The following is a 15,747-nucleotide window of genomic DNA, read 5'->3' on the forward strand; positions in this document are numbered from 1 at the left end:
CACAGGTTTAAGATTCTCATGAGCAATCTCGTTATTTATCAGAATGTCTTCGTTTGCCTGTGCCCGCCATTATGGGAAAGATCCGAACCCAAAAAAACCCGAAATACTGACTTTCCGAATCGGGTTTTCTTGTAAATAAATAGTTGGTCGGATGACCCAAACGCAGCATATTTTTGATTGCCGATGCTTATCAAAAATTAACCCCTGTTTTGTGACATTTTTTATGTCATCCACTATTTTGCTCATAGAATGAGGCCATCATGTGGCTTACATGTCAAAATACATCCATGGTTAAGCTGAATAATTTATCTACCTGTTGCAAAAAGAACGAAATTTTGTGGCTTACTCAACTTAAATATATTAAAGCATGAAGTGTGAGTAAAATATGTGGCTGACAAAAAAGCCACAAAAAAGTACATTTAACAACCCAAAAGTATGTACATTTAACACTTTTTGGAAAATTCAGCCTTTCTTCTTTCAAGTCTAGAAGGTCCCATTCAGAGATCACTTTTCAATATCGTGTGGCTTACACTTTAAAAAAAACTAGAATTTTTGAACTGCAGCCACAATTTTGACTCAAATAACAAAATTTTTTTTTTTAATCATATCTCCACGTTGAGGTCTATTACCCTGTGAAATCTCTATGGCTGACTCAAAACATATGAAGAGTTATTCCAAAAAGTTGATTTTGAGCATTTTTTACAATGTTACACTATTTTTGATTAGCATCTGCAGCCCTATTAATTTTGTTAGATTTGACAAATTGATGTTTGTAAGTGCACTTTACAGTTTTGATTCCCATTGAAGAATCATATTCTGGTTTTCATGTTATTAGATGCTGTTTTAGAGCTTTAGAGCTAGCCTGTCAGCTTTCGCATGTGTTCCACTACAGATATTTTACATATTTCAATTTAAAAGCCTACTCGCACTCGGTGCGAAAGAGAAATCGTGTATTTTTCAATACTCCGTTCATTAACTCAAATTAAATGACTTTGGAGGTTTGGTCAAATGGTGGCCAAATTGCTCTCCCATGCTGCCATGTTTTGTCAGATAGTCTCAAGTTGGAGCAGCTGACAGTAGTTTTGATTCCCATTCCATTGAAGATTCATATTTTCGTTTTCATTTTTATATTATCTGTAGATGCTGTTTTAGAGTTTTAGTTCAGAGCTAGCCTGGTGGAGGGAAACTTCCATAGCCCTCGAAAATGAATAACCTGGCTGGTCATTAAAATACAAAGTAAATCAAAAGCAGAAGCCTACCGTAAATAAGGGTGTTGAATTTAAGACGAGGGATGTTGACAATGGGCCATTCCAGAAAATTTTTGTTACCCCCCGTCGGACGACGTGCATTTTTTAATTTTCTCTACAGCCTCAGAAATAATTTTTCTTTTCCAGTGGTGGTCGGAAATTCTGATAAAAATCCATTAACTTTTGTAAAATGCATCGGAAATTCCACTCTTTTTTGCCTTTTTTAATTCAATTGCCTTGGAAATTCATACATTTTCTTCTCTCGCCTTGGAAATTTCGAATTTTGGTGAAAACTTTTGCCCTCGGAAATCCTGTGTCGTCCGCCCCCTGTTACAGACAAATTCTGGAATGGCCCAATGCTGCTTTGATTGGTACAGTGTCATTTGATCCAGACCCGATCAATCGAACTTGTCGAACCAATCGAACAATCGAACTAATCGAACTCCATCGAACCATTAAAGTTCGATTAAAAAAATTAATCGAACCTAATCGAACACTCACAATTTTTGAAGCAATAGCAGTTCGATTAGTTCGGTCAGTAAAAAGTTCGATTAGTTCGATGATATTAAATCCTCATATCTTCCCTCACTTGCAAAAACTTTGTCCTGGCACGCGATTGCCATTTCGACAGTTCCCGGACTTTACCGCTTGACGTTTATTGTACCCGGATATTTGTCTATCCGGAATAAAGTCCGTAGCCCCTCTGTTGCGATTTCACACGCGGCCGAGTGGCGGAATGCTACGCCCCAACAAACCAAACCGCCTCTGGTGCTAAAAGGATACAGGAAAAGTGTGCAATCCGTTATCGGAAGTAATTTCCCAATTTATATTCCGAATTTGGCTTTGAAAAGAAGATAATATACGGTGGCGGGGCAGCACAAACTTGTCTAACAAAATTGGTTTATCGAACTGATCGATACAATATTTTTAAAAATCTTAGAGTTCGATTAATTTTTTTAATCAAACTTTAATCGTTCGATGGAGTTCGATTAGTTCGATTGTTTGGTTCGACAAGTTCGATTAATCGACAGTCAGGCACATCCTGGCAAACCAGACCCCCGCGCTCGATAGGATCGATCATCGGAACGGCTCGATGACGGATCGATATGTGATCGATGGATTACTTATCGATCCGGATAGGAGATCGATAGAGGATCGATACTCAAGATTTTTTTAAGCTTATGATTAGTTATCGATCTATCATCGATCTATCATCGATCTTATCGACCCTATCGACTCTTTCTAAAAATCGAGCTCTAATATTAATCGATCTTTCTCGCTATCGATTACCTATCGACACCTATCGATTACCTGTCGACACCTCTATCGATCCAATCAAAATATCGACCGTTTTTTTATATTGATTAATCGATCCATATCGATCTAATGGCGTCAAACCGGATTTACTTATCGGTACTTATCTGGCACCCGATGTAGAAATTTTCTTTCGACACGCTAAGCAAGCTCTGGGAAAAGGTCGGGAAAACTTTCAACATCTGCTGGAAGGTTTAGATTACGGAATTTCGCCTGAGCCCTAGCTCCGAACTTAAAAAAGCGGAGGGGCCCGGCTTAAAAATGGCCGATATGGTACTCTCGGGTACCTAATATAATAAGCGTCCCCAACCCGCTAATTAATTTTATAATCAATGCATAATCGACTTATAATCGATGCATACTCGATTAACGATCGATGCATACTCGATTAACGATCGATGACGAATCGATTAACGATCGATGACGAATCGATTAACGATCGATGACGAATCGATTAACGATCGATGACGAATCGATTAACGATCGATGACGAATCGATATACTCGATTGAAATACTAGCTCGATAATGGATCAACGAAGGATCGATACTCAAGACTTTTTAATGGCTGAATCTTCCATCGATCTCCTATCCGGATCGATAAGTAATCCATCGATCACATATCGATCCGTCATCGAGCCGTTCCGATGATCGATCCTATCGAGCGCGGGGGTCTGGGGCAAATGAACGGCGGGGTGAGCATTTGCATGGGGTATTCGCCACCCAGTGTAAATGAGATAGGACGTCTCAGGCTAAAAGCGTGAAAATGAATAAAAATGAACTTCAAACTGAAAATGGGGAAAAAAAATTATTTTTTTGTTAAAAGTTTCTTCAATCTTCGAAGAAAAAATTGACCCATGGAAAAAAAATTTCATCTATGCAGTTCTTCAAAATGAAGCAAAATATTTCAAACCCGGTTCAATTGCGTGTGGTATTCAGCAGTATTACATCACTTTTGTTTTCGACCCCTTGCATTTGCCACCAATTCACAAGCTTGAAAAACAAAAATACCCCGTTCATTTGCCAGGATGTGCCTGACTGATCGGGTCTGGTTTGATGGTTATGCAAGTTTCCCTCCACTGATTCAAGTTACCCGACTTCACAATATCAACATTAGACCAAGTTAAGGTATGCAGAACTGAGTGAATAGGTTGGCTAGTTCTCCCTACTTCTCGTGTTGGAACACCCATTAATTCACCTTTTTATAGCGCTTACTTGTTTTGAGCTGTGTAGCAGCTAAACTGTGGGGTCTTCGGTGAGCAAATATTACCAGGACAAAAAAATAAACAATATAACACATTCAAGTTCCAGTTTCACCAGAAAATATCGAATTGTTATCCTGTATCAGATGTTGTTGTACGTGGTGTCTGTAGATCGATGGTGGACTGGCACTGGTGCTGTCTCTGCATTCGTTGATCAGGTGGGTACTATTTCACACGATCGAATCACGTCGGTCGATCTAGAGCGAGAAGAAAGGAAAGGTGCTTACTCAGACGTTACACGCTCCTCAATCAAGGGACTTCAAAGAGAAATTAACCAACGATCCTTAACCGGAAGACGTCCTATGATTTGCGGATGGCGCTAAACTGGTAATGGTCTTTTTTCTCTTTCTCTTTGTCTATCTTTTGTCCCCGATTCTGTTTACATTGAAAATGATCCCGAATCGGATTTACATCGTTTTATGCGGCAAAATGGCGCCAACCAAATATGCAAAAGTAATCTCTGTCATTCCATAGAGGTATAAAGAAAGACAGGAGATGAATTTGTGGGTAATTGGTCGTTAAAGTCTTTTGATTTCTTTTATGTAATAAATCAAAAGAAATTCTAGGCTCGCCCGAAGAAATACGACTTTTTAGTAGAACTCAAGTTTGCTCTGATCTGAACATTCTTACTATCAGTATCAGCATCGAAGATTTCTAGCCTTCTAATATACGAAAATAAAATAAAGTTTAGCTCCACGAAATAAGTTTGCGTTCAATTTTGTCATCCATTAAATATTGTTTTGAAAAGATATTTTCTCCAGCCAGAAAATAAAAAGTTATGTATAAGCACACACAATTTCAGACCCAATTTGTAGACAAAAGTCGCTGGAGGTTGTTGGAGGAAAGTATTAAGGGCTCTGACCATAGTGAATTTTTCATATTTGCCGTGTTTAAAATGTGTTTTCTGACTGATGTAACCAACAAAACTATGGCATATTATACATTTTCTGTTAGACAAACTATTCCTGAATCTGAAAATTCAAAAATTTCATTGAAAAAATTTGATGAAGAAGAAAATGAAGACTTTTGCGAGGAAGAGTATTTCACCTTTGAAGAGCTTAGTTTCGGCGAAGAAAAAACATTTTTTTTTAATTTTCGCAGTAGATGGTGTATCTTTTACCAAACAATAAAAATTTTTGCGGAAAATTTTTGTAAATGCTTCTTTGTCTCGAAATCTTCAAAATAGTGGTTTTTCATCAATTTTTCATCTGGATTTTGCTTAAAAAAACATTCATAACTTTTGACACATCTTTTTAGAAAAATTTTCCGCAAAATTTAAAATAGTTCAATTCTTTGCAGAAAATTTGAAAAAAGTTCGAAACAAAAAGCTTAATTACCAATTAAAACTTAGCACTTTTTATAAAAGAAGGTGATGCAACATATTATTAACATCTTTTTAAAGTTCATAACGTCATTTTTGCAATTAAGTTCTTAATTACTCTTAAGGGGGTTGATTAAAAAGCAATTTATAAAGGCAATTCTTTGTTAAAAGTGTTAAAGAATCTAAAACATAACTTTTATATTCAGATACTAAAATCTATTTTCTGACTATGGTCAGAGCCCTTAAGCAATAGAGTTCACCTTGAAGAAAATGTTGATCGAAAAATTTTGTCCTTTGATGAAGGATTGCAAAGTTTACAGGCCTTTTTTGGGGGGGGTTTCAGGGGGTACCCGATTCCGCAATTCCGCCAATTTTTTCTCCAATTTCCGTCAAACCGTCTTAAATTGAACCAAAATTCCGTCACCAAAAATTCCTTTGAAATTCAATATTTTTGTCGAAAATTCCGCAAATTTTGAATATCTTTTACCAATTCCGAAATTCCGCAAATTTGTTTGCTAAATTCCGTTTTTCCGCACTAAAATTGTCTAATTTTCCGTCTCCGTCAGAGAACCCAATTTCCGTAATTCCGTCTAAATTTTCGCCGAATTCCGCCACTCCGTCCGAAAAAAGGGCCGATTCCGCTCCTCCGCCAACCATGAAACCCCCCCCCTTTTTTTAATCCAAATATTTTCTTACACCAATGTCAGAAACAATGAATCTCGTCTGATCTTATTTCCAACACTTAAGTTAGCCAATAAGATTTCACCTATCAACAAAAGAGCTCATTAAAAATGCACGATATATGAGATTATGAGCATGCATACCTCGTAATTTTTTTAATCGTAGGGCGAGCATGGTTACAATAGCATACTTCTCCTGTTTCTTTATACCTCCATGGTCATTCACAACACGATTTTAATGATTTTTTTGATTTTTATTTTCTTTCGCGAATTTTCACTATTTTACTTTTGTGAAAATTCTCTCAAAAAAATACAGTTCAAATTTCAGTCAAAACCCTTTAGAGGAAATATGAAAGAAAGAACTGCTCAATACTGTTAGTCCTGCCACGATGCGAATCTGCGAATGGGAGGGTACAATATTAATAGTCCACCCGATTTTCGGTGTTGAGATACACAACAGATTGTGTCTTACATATAACACAGCCCCCCGTGTGTATTCATTTTTCTGCAGTCACGAATGTTGAAACTTCCGTATTGGATCGGAGTGTGTTGACAGTGATTCAATAAAAATGCGTCGATGCGATATTTCGGTATTCGCGAATCCCCGTGAAGCTGTACGCCGTACAATCCCACCCTGCTCGCCAACAACCTACATCAACCCGCCTTCGTTAAAAGAACAGTTCAACTCTAAAATACAAATTTTCAAACAACCGCATGGCAATTTTTTGATTGGATAAAATTAAAAAGGAATGAAAAGCAATTGATATCGCCGTGATTGGATAGTAAAATATTTGGCGCTTTCACGAGTGTTTGCGATTCGAACAAAATAAAACAATCTAACTATTTTCCATTTTGGGGGTTGCGGTAACCGGGTCTGAGCAATTGTAGTTGATAACTACAATCATCCACACCGTCTATCACTCATGATATCGTACAATTGTCAATAAACATTAATGCTCACCCAACCCCTGGCTGGATGCCAAAAGTTACCAAAACGTATTTCGTTTGAGACAAATCTTGGTTGGTTGTTGTAAAAACCTCACTTTTTACAGTTATTTTTTCTTATAAATAATTTTCTACTTTTTCTTTATTTTTGGCACGCGCCGTAAGCGCTCGCTTCGATGTACTTAATTTTCTTATTATTTGATTGGTAGTTTATCACGTGACTTTTGTGACTTATTTTTATTGGCTAATTTTTCACTTATAACGGCCTCGTGTTTAGAAGGTCGCTCTCTTATTTCAGTATTTTATAGAAGATAAGGTGCATCATGAAATTTATTGAAGATATTGTTTGAAGTGACTATCCTGATTTTCCTGAAAGGAATTAACATAAATTTCCGTTTTTACATGGCGCAACAGCAGCTTGGTTACTGGTTGATACCGCATCCGATTTAAAGCTCATTGGCTATACGACTTACGATTTACAAACGTATGACCGTTTTTTACTCGACATTCTGAGTTTTTTATTTTGAGAAGTTTTTTCTTGTCTCGTTTTTTCTTGATATTTGAGATTTTGTGATTTTCTCTGCTGAGATTTTTCTGTAATTCTTGAGACCATTACTCCAAGATTTTATCTTTGATTCTTGAGACTTTTTTGCTCCAAGATCTGTGTTTTTACTCGTTTTTCCTTTCTGCCTGGGTGGTGAAAGGGCTTTGTTTCTGTATCTCCGGTCCATAGGATTAGGCCTGTTCAAAGTATTTCCTTATTCTTCCCGGTTGTTTTTTTTCTCCTGTGGGAAGAGGAGAACATAAAGTTTTGAATTGCGATTCTGAATTTTTTCTTGACGATTTTTTTTCGAAATTCCGTCTGAATTCGTAGTTTTATTGGACATTTTACTGACAATTTTTTTTTGACAGATATTTTTTTTGTTTTGATTTTTTGCACTCAAGAAATTCTGTTCAAAGTAGATTTTTTTGGCTAGAGAAGTTTGCTTATACTTTCTCGTTTTTGTCCAATTTTAAAGTTTCCTGCTTTGCTATAGTGAATCTCTCTTTCTATTTACTCTTGGCTATTGTGATTGTGTTTCGCTAGAGTTTTTCTTTCAAAAGGTGAGGGTTGGTGGAATTCTATTGTTTGAAGTTTCCCCATCGTTTTTAGATCAGCTGTGTGATAGCTGTGTTTGAGATTTTTTATTTAAATTTGGTAATTTGATTTAGTGTTGAAATTTTCCTTTCCTTGATTGGCACGCGTCGGAAAATTTCCAAATCTTTCTTTCTCTGATTTAATTGGCTTTTGTTTGAAGTTTCCGTCTTTTATATCACCATGACACTGGATCGAAAACTCAAGCGGAGAGAAGGCCTTAGAGCTTCTTAAAATCCACTATGGAGAATATCGAAAAGTATCTTAAAGGTGATGACATTTCTGAGGCAAAGTTAAGATCCTTTAAGTCTATGCTAGATTCCACTTGTGCCCAACTTTCCGACATCAATGAAGAGATTCTCCCACTTTTAGACCCTGAAAAGATCAGGACGATGTAGTTCAAAGCATGGGATTAATGCTTCCTGCAACTGAGATCGATGCTTGTCTTGACATTAAGCTTTTGGAGATAGCAAAATCGAATGGCTCCGCGTCTGTTTCTTTGCCAACTGCATCCGTTTCTTCTGGGACAAGTGTTTCTCGACTTCCAAAGATAGAGCTCCCTACGTTTAAAGGTGATCCGCTCAAGTGGCAAGGGTTTGGGGATCAGTTCAAGATTTCCATCCACGAAAATGAGCGCATAAACGACATTGACCGCTTTAATTTTTTGAAAAATATTTGGCTGGCGAAGCCTTGGATTCGATTAAAGGTTGACTCTAACTCTGATAATTACAAGGAAGCCATAGGAAATATTATGCGAGAGGTATGGGAACGAGCAAGTTTTGATTTCGTCACACATGCAATCCCTCTTGAGGATACAGAAGATAAGATCAAAAGACAACATAAAGAGCCTTCGAACGCTTTACAACCACGTTGAAGCTGTGTGCGAAATTTGAAAGCCTTGAAGCTCGAAGCTAAAGGTTATGGCAGTCTTTTGATCCCTATCTTAAAAGAAAAACTCCCTGACGAGCTAAAAATTGTGATCTCTAGGAAGTTTGGAAGTTCCATCTGGACACTAGATTTATTGCTCACTTATCTCAATGAAGAACTTAGAGCTCAGGAAAATTGCACCAATTCTGGTGGCGGAAAAGCTGAGCGAACTGATGAGAGTGATCCACTTTATAGTGCCCTTGGTCTTTTTTCTAATACTGAGAAGAACGTCTGTGTCTTTTGTAAAAAGAGTCACAGCTCTGCTAAATGTCGAAAGGTCACAAATACACAGTCACGTCGGGATATTCTAATTAGAGAAAAGAGGTGTTTTGTTTGTTTGGCTCGTGGACATCGTTCCAATGCTTGTAGAGATAAGTACTCATGTAATAGGTGTAACAAGAGGCATCACATTTCTATTTGCGATGAAGGTAAACAAAGATCTGAAGCTGATAACATTTCTAACAATCAGATCTCGATCTTGACTGATGCAAATAGTGAGCCTCAGTCTGAATCCAAAGCTCCTTGTAGTTGTAGTTGCAACTCTGTTCCTACTCCTGTTTCTCAAAATTGTGCTCAAGTTTCTTCACGTAGCGTTTTGTTGCAGACTGCAACTAGTGAGATCTTTGGTTCCAGTTGTCACAACAGTGTGAAAACAAGATTGTTGTTCGACACTGGAAGCCAAAGAAGCTACATTACGACAGAGTTAAGGGCTCTGACCATAGTGAATTTTTAAGATTTGCCACGTACAAAATATAAATTTCTACTAGATGTAGCACACAAAACTATGGCATGTTATACATATTCTGTTAGGCCAATTATCCGTGAGTCTGAAAATTTAAGAATCGCAATGAAAAAATTTGTTGAAGAAGAAAATGAAGACTTTTGCGAAGAAGAGTATTTTAACTTTGAAGAGCTTAGTTTCGGCGAAGAAAAAACATTTTGAAAAATTTTTCGCAGTAGATGGTGTATCTTTTACCGAACAATAAAAATTTTTGCGGAAAATTTTTGTAAATGCTTCTTTGTCTCGAAATCTTCAAAATAGTGGTTTTTCATCAATTCTTCGTCTGGATTTTGCTTAAAAAAACAGTCATAACTTTTGACACATCGTTTTAGAGAAATTTTCCGCAACATTTAAAATAGTTCAATTCTTTGCGGACAGTGTAAAGAAATTTTGAAACAAAAAAGTTTACCCATTAAAACTAAGCACTTTTTGTAAAAGAGGGTGATGCAACATATTATTAACATCTTTTTAAAGTTCATAACGTAATTTTTGCGATTAAATTCTTAATTACTCTTAAGGGATTCGATTAAAAAGCAATTTATAAAGGCAATTCTTTGTTAAAAGTGTTAAGGAACCTGAAATATAACTTTTATGTTCAAATACCAAAATCAATTTTTGGACTATGATCAGAGCCCTTAAAAGACCGTTTAAAATTAAAGTGCGTGAGAAAAGAGAATGTAGTGATTAAGACTTTTGGAAATTTGAATAATGCGGAAATCAAACGTTTGGAAGTTGTTCAATTCAAAGTGAAACATCGGAAGTCTTCTAAATACGTTTTGGTTGAAGCTCTTTGTGTTCCGGACATTTGTAGCCCGATTGCAAACCAGAAGTTGGATTGTGCAAAGAAGTTAAATGAATTCTCTGATTTGGTGTTTGCAGATGTTTCCGAGGAGTTTGACTTGAGTATAGGTGTATTGGTTGGTATCGATTTTTATTTTCGCTTTTTTACTGGTAAGAGACGTGAGAGCAAGGAAGGTGTTGTGGCTTGTGAATCTTCACTTGGTTGGATTTTGAGTGGATCTGTTGTTTTCAAAGGTTTGACTGAAGTGACTTATAGTCATCAAATGAGAGTTGAGGTACAAACTGTTGATCCACTTGATGCCAAGCTCCATAAGTTTTGGCAGATAGAGGAGGCAGAGAGTGCCGAGGATAACTCAGTGATTAACCAATTTACCAAAGACATTTACCATGATGGTACTAGGTATGTCGCGAAACTGCCTTTCAAGCCTGACCACGAGAGTGTGCCTGACAACTTTTCGACCTGTGTGAAACGTCTGGAATCCCTTAATTCGCGTCTCGATCGTCTTGGTATCAATGCTGACTACGAGAAAATTTTTATTGATTATGAGAAAGACGGAATTATCGAACGTGTGCCTGAGGCGCAGATTGCGAAAGAGGAGGGTACCGTTCATTACATTCCCCATAGACCAGTTATCCGTGAAGACAAGGTCACCACTAAGATAAGGCCCGTGTTTGATGCTTCTTGTTCTGTCAATGGTGTATCTTTGAATGATTGCCTTTATCCTGGTCCAAATTTACTTGCTAAGATTTTTGACATTTTACTACGTTTTAGAATGAACAAGATTGGTATTTTAGCTGATATCAAGCAAGCTTTCTTGAATATCAGCATCCATCCTGATCATAGAGACTTTTTGAGATTTCTCTGGAGAGACCCTTCGTCCTCTGATAGAGAAATCGTTGTCTATCGTTTTTTGAGAGTTGTTTTTGGTTTGACGTCTAGTCCTTTTTTACTCAATGGTACGATTCGTCAACACATGTCGAAGTACCTCGAGTCTGACAAAGCTTTTGTTGAACAATTTTTATCTGATTTGTATGTCGATGACATAACCACTGGTACTGATACCGTGGAAAGTGGTAAGATTTTCTGTGAAAAAGCACTTTCTAGTATGTCTGATGCAGGACTTCAGTTAAGGAAATGGACTTCCAATGACGCTGAACTGCAAGAATTTTCTCATCTAAAGAACCACCGTTACAACCCAAGTGTATTGAAGATGATAGCTCTTTTGCTCAATCCCAATTTCAATCTCAGGATGAATGCAAAAGGGTACTTGGTGTTGAGTGGGATATTTCCAAAGATGTATTTGTCTTTAGGTTTGATTCATTTCTGGAAAAGGGTCGAACGATAACCTTAACTAAAAGAACCATTTTGAGTCTTGCTGCTTCTATTTACGACCCTTTAGGAATTTTGACTCCTATCACTGCTAGAGTGAAGACTATTTTTCAGCTTGTTTGCAAAGTTAAGTGTGGTTGGGACGACAAGGTTCCACCAGACATAGCTTGTGTTTGGTATGGTTTTTTAGACGCTTTGGAAAGTGTGAAGATTGTTGAAATTGATCGATTTGCTTTTGTTTCCTGCAACAGTGATACTTTGAGAGTTGAGTTGCATGGATTTTGTGATAGTTCTGAGATTACTGTAGTGTTGTTTATTTGAGACTGATTTCCGAGACTGGGATCAGTGTTTTCTTTTTGACTTCGAAAAGTAAGGTTGCTCCTTTGAAAAAGGTGACGATTCCTAGACTTGAACTTCTTAGTTGTGTGTTGTTAAGTGATTTGTTGAATAATGTTAGATCTGCTCTCTCCGGTCGTATTTCTGTTGATGCTACTCGATGTTGGTCTGATTCAAAGGTTGCCTTGTGCTGGATAAAAGGGAATAGAAAGACTTGGAAGCCTTGGGTTGAGAACCGTGTAGTGTCTGCAAGAAAGGTTGTTCAGAAGGAGGATTGGCATCACATCCCTGGAAAGGATAATCCTGCGGATATCCCTACAAGGATGGTTCCTCAGTTTAAAGACGCTTTTTGTGAGAAATGGTTTAAAGGACCGGAGATACTCTTTGACGAAGATAAGCTTTCTTTTTTCTTTCTAACGAATCTTCTCTTCTCGACACTGATAAGTCTGACGTTCTTTCTGAAGCTCGAAATCGTTTTGTTGACTTTGATGGTCGTTCTTCTTATGATCCTTTTGAGTGCAAGGATGAAGTTTTGAGTAGCGTTTCTTTTCTTTTTACGACTGACAAATCTGACAATGACATCGGCCTGAGCAAAATCATTGATGTTGGTAGATACAGCACCTTACAAAAATTGATTAAAGTTACCGCACTTGTATACCGCTTCGTCTCCAACATCAAAGCTAAACGCAACAATGGCCATGTTATCAAAGATGTCATTTCATCTGAAGAACAAGAAGCTGCTCTTACCAACTGGATCAAGGAGGAACAACGCCTAATGAAGTCCATTCCAACATATCGAAAGCTGACGAAATCACTTGGTGTCTTCGAGGGAGACGATTTATTACGTGTCCGTGGTCGTTTTGACAATGCTGATATCACCCCAGACCAAAAGCATCCAATATTGATTCGCAACGCCACCAGCCCGTTCACGAAGCTTGTCATTTGGAATTCACACGAACGGACAAAGCATCAGGGGATTGATTCAACTCTGGCCGACGTTCGAAGAAGATATTGGATTGTGCAAGGAAGAAAAGCTGTGAAGAACACCATCAGACAATGTGTCGTATGTATTCGTTTTCAAGGTAGAACATTGCGTTCACCTCCAACACCGGACTTACCCGATTTTAGGGTTGATTTTCACGAACGTTCATTTAATTCTGTTGGCATGGATTTTGCAGGTCCCCTTTATTTTAGAAATTTTTTAGATAATGATAAAACCAAAAAGGACAGTCTGAAATGTTACATTCTTCTCCTTACGTGTGCTACTTCTCGAGCAGTCCATTTAGAGTTGGTACCGGACTTGTCAAAAGAATCGTTCATCCGTGCATTCAAACGTTTCGTCGCCCGAAGGGGTACGCCTTCGCTTGTTATTAGTGACAATGCAAAAACATTCCGTTCGTCTACCGTCAAAAGATTTATGACATCGCTCAACATTAAACAACGTTTTATTCTTCCAGCTTCTCCTTGGTGGGGAGGATTTTATGAGAGACTGGTGAGATCTGTTAAATCCTCACTTAAAAGATTTTAGGACTTTCTTTCCTTACTTATGAAGAACTTGAGACCGTGTTGATTGAAATTGAAAGTTCCATCAACACACGGCCACTAACCTACGTTAACGAGGATGATACCGAAACCATCATACTCCTAATCATCTTATTTTTGGAACTGACATTCATGATAATTTTTCTTTTGTTTCTGCGAACACTTTCGTTCCAGTTAAACGTCTTCGTCACTTACATAAAATTTTAGAACATTTCCGTAACCGTTTTTCGTCGATTTATATAAATGAACTCCGTCAATCACATATGTACAGAGAGATCAACAAACCGGATAAACGTAAGCTCGTCGTCGGAGACATAGTTTTGGTCAAAGACGACACACACCTTCCGAGATCAAGATGGCCCATCGCTAAAGTTGAAGAACTTGTCAGTGGAAAAGATGGCAACATCCGCGGTGCAAAGTTATCTACCGTCACCAAGAATGGAAAAACGAGGATCCATTCACCGCCCACTGGCCAAAATCATTCCTTTTGAAATCGTCGATAACCATCAACAGACGCCTGAGACACCTGTTTCACCCACCGCTACCGAACCAGCTCAAATGGTTGAAAACTGTGAGAAAGTAGTACATAATCGGGGGAGAACCAGTACGAGAAGGGCTGCAATCGAGGGACAGAACCTGCGAAGATTACGAAATCAATATCATATCAATTTTTCATGAACTTTTATTTCTTTGGTCGCTGAGGATGTAAAAACCTCACTTTTTACAGTTATTTTTTCTTATAAATAATTTTCTACTTTTTCTTTATTTTTGGCACGCGCCGTAAGCGCTCGCTTCGATGTACTTAATTTTCTTATTATTTGCTTGGTAGTTTATCACGTGACTTTTGTGACTTATTTTTATTGGCTAATTTTTCACTTATAACGGCCTCGTGTTTAGAAGGTCGCTCTCTTATTTCAGTATTTTATAGAAGATAAGGTGCATCATGAAATTTATTGAACATATTGTTTGAAGTGACTATCCTGATTTTCCTGAAAGGAATTAACATAAATTTCCGTTTTTACAGTTGTTTTTGGCTGCTGCACGTTTTATTTTGTTTCAAACTTGATTCAGGTAACTCTCATCCTTGTTGTTGCAAATACATCATGTAGATGACTGATGTTGTTTTTTCTGAAAGCTAGATTTCCTATTGTGACTAACTGAAGATCAATTACAGTTAGAACAAAAATATCAAATGTACATTTGAAAACTTGAGCAAATTTCTTTAAAAATTCCAGAAAAAGAATTGAAATCATTACTGCCTTCTGACTAAATTACAGTATTTAGTATTCAGTTTCAAAGACAAGAAACAAAATTTGAGATACAAAACACTTTTTCCAGTCAATGAATCAGCTCATCATCATATAACCAGTCTGCCATTTTGTTTGTTTTGATTTGGGCAAGATTGTAATTCGTGTTATGGTGTCTATAATTTGCATTTATAACACTCTCGACACTCGCTTCAGCTTTTCAATGCTAAATCAACGTAATAATGGTAATACCATATAATGTAACATGAAAATATGTATAACATTTACCGCTGTATAATTCACCGCCATATTTATTACGGACACCTTAATAATTGGCCGGAACGCCGATGTATGTCAGACACAAACACACAAAGCGCAAAAATCGAGATTCATTTCCAATATCTATGCGTGAAGCTATGACTACTGGGAAGGAACACCAGGATTTACATTTCCTGGATATTCAAGGTAACATTTTATGGCACTTTTGGTCTATATTTCTCTTATATATTTGAATTTGCTCATATGTCTAAATCCGATGATGTCGCTACGTCCTTCAGATTGAAAGAAATATATATGTTCCTTGTAGTTTTCGATGAGTTTTGTTTTTAAATACTTTTTATGATAACAGTCAGTCCCTTCACTCAGTTCAATCATCTTATCGTAAATCTCAGTAAGCGTATACAATTCCCCATCTCCTTCATCTAGCCACTGGCACACTTTCAAAAAATTTTCCATCAAAGAGGTATCGACTGGTCTACCTGAGGATTTATCGTTAGTAGGCTTGATTAAACGGAATCGATTCATACAAACTATATGGTAAACGGCTTCTTCAGCCGGTAAGTCGATTATGGAGTTCAAACGAGCCTCTACCTTTCCTCCCC

General features: G+C 37.4%; 1 protein-coding gene across 1 annotated transcript; it reads left to right on the forward strand.

Moving 5' to 3' along the window:
• Window positions 1-10,464: 10,464 nt before the first annotated feature.
• On the forward strand, window positions 10,465-14,059 carry LOC136812998 (uncharacterized). The gene is made up of 3 exons (XM_067069505.1): window positions 10,465-11,745; window positions 12,257-12,428; window positions 12,476-14,059. Exons 1-3 carry the CDS (start codon window positions 10,675-10,677, stop codon window positions 13,603-13,605), a joined length of 2,373 nt encoding a protein of 790 aa, XP_066925606.1. The 5' UTR covers window positions 10,465-10,674; the 3' UTR covers window positions 13,606-14,059.
• The last annotated feature ends 1,688 nt before the right edge of the window (window positions 14,060-15,747 follow it).

The sequence above is a fragment of the Clytia hemisphaerica genome, unplaced genomic scaffold, assembly GCF_902728285.1.
Source record: "Clytia hemisphaerica strain Z4C2 unplaced genomic scaffold, Clytia hemisphaerica genome assembly, whole genome shotgun sequence".
In the NCBI taxonomy this organism is placed as follows: Eukaryota; Metazoa; Cnidaria; class Hydrozoa; order Leptothecata; family Clytiidae; genus Clytia; species Clytia hemisphaerica.

What these genes read in the sequence shown, in the direction of transcription:
- LOC136812998 (XM_067069505.1), top strand. Translation starts at nt 10,675, where the DNA reads ATGAGAGTTGAGGTACAAACTGTTGATCCACTTGATGCCAAGCTCCAT. An exon ending in TGATTCATTTCTGGAAAAGG is followed by an intron (nt 11,746 to 12,256) that starts GTCGAACGATAA and finishes TCTGATTCAAAG; the next exon opens with GTTGCCTTGTGCTGGATAAA. An exon ending in TCAGTTTAAAGACGCTTTTT is followed by an intron (nt 12,429 to 12,475) that starts GTGAGAAATGGT and finishes GACGAAGATAAG; the next exon opens with CTTTCTTTTTTCTTTCTAAC.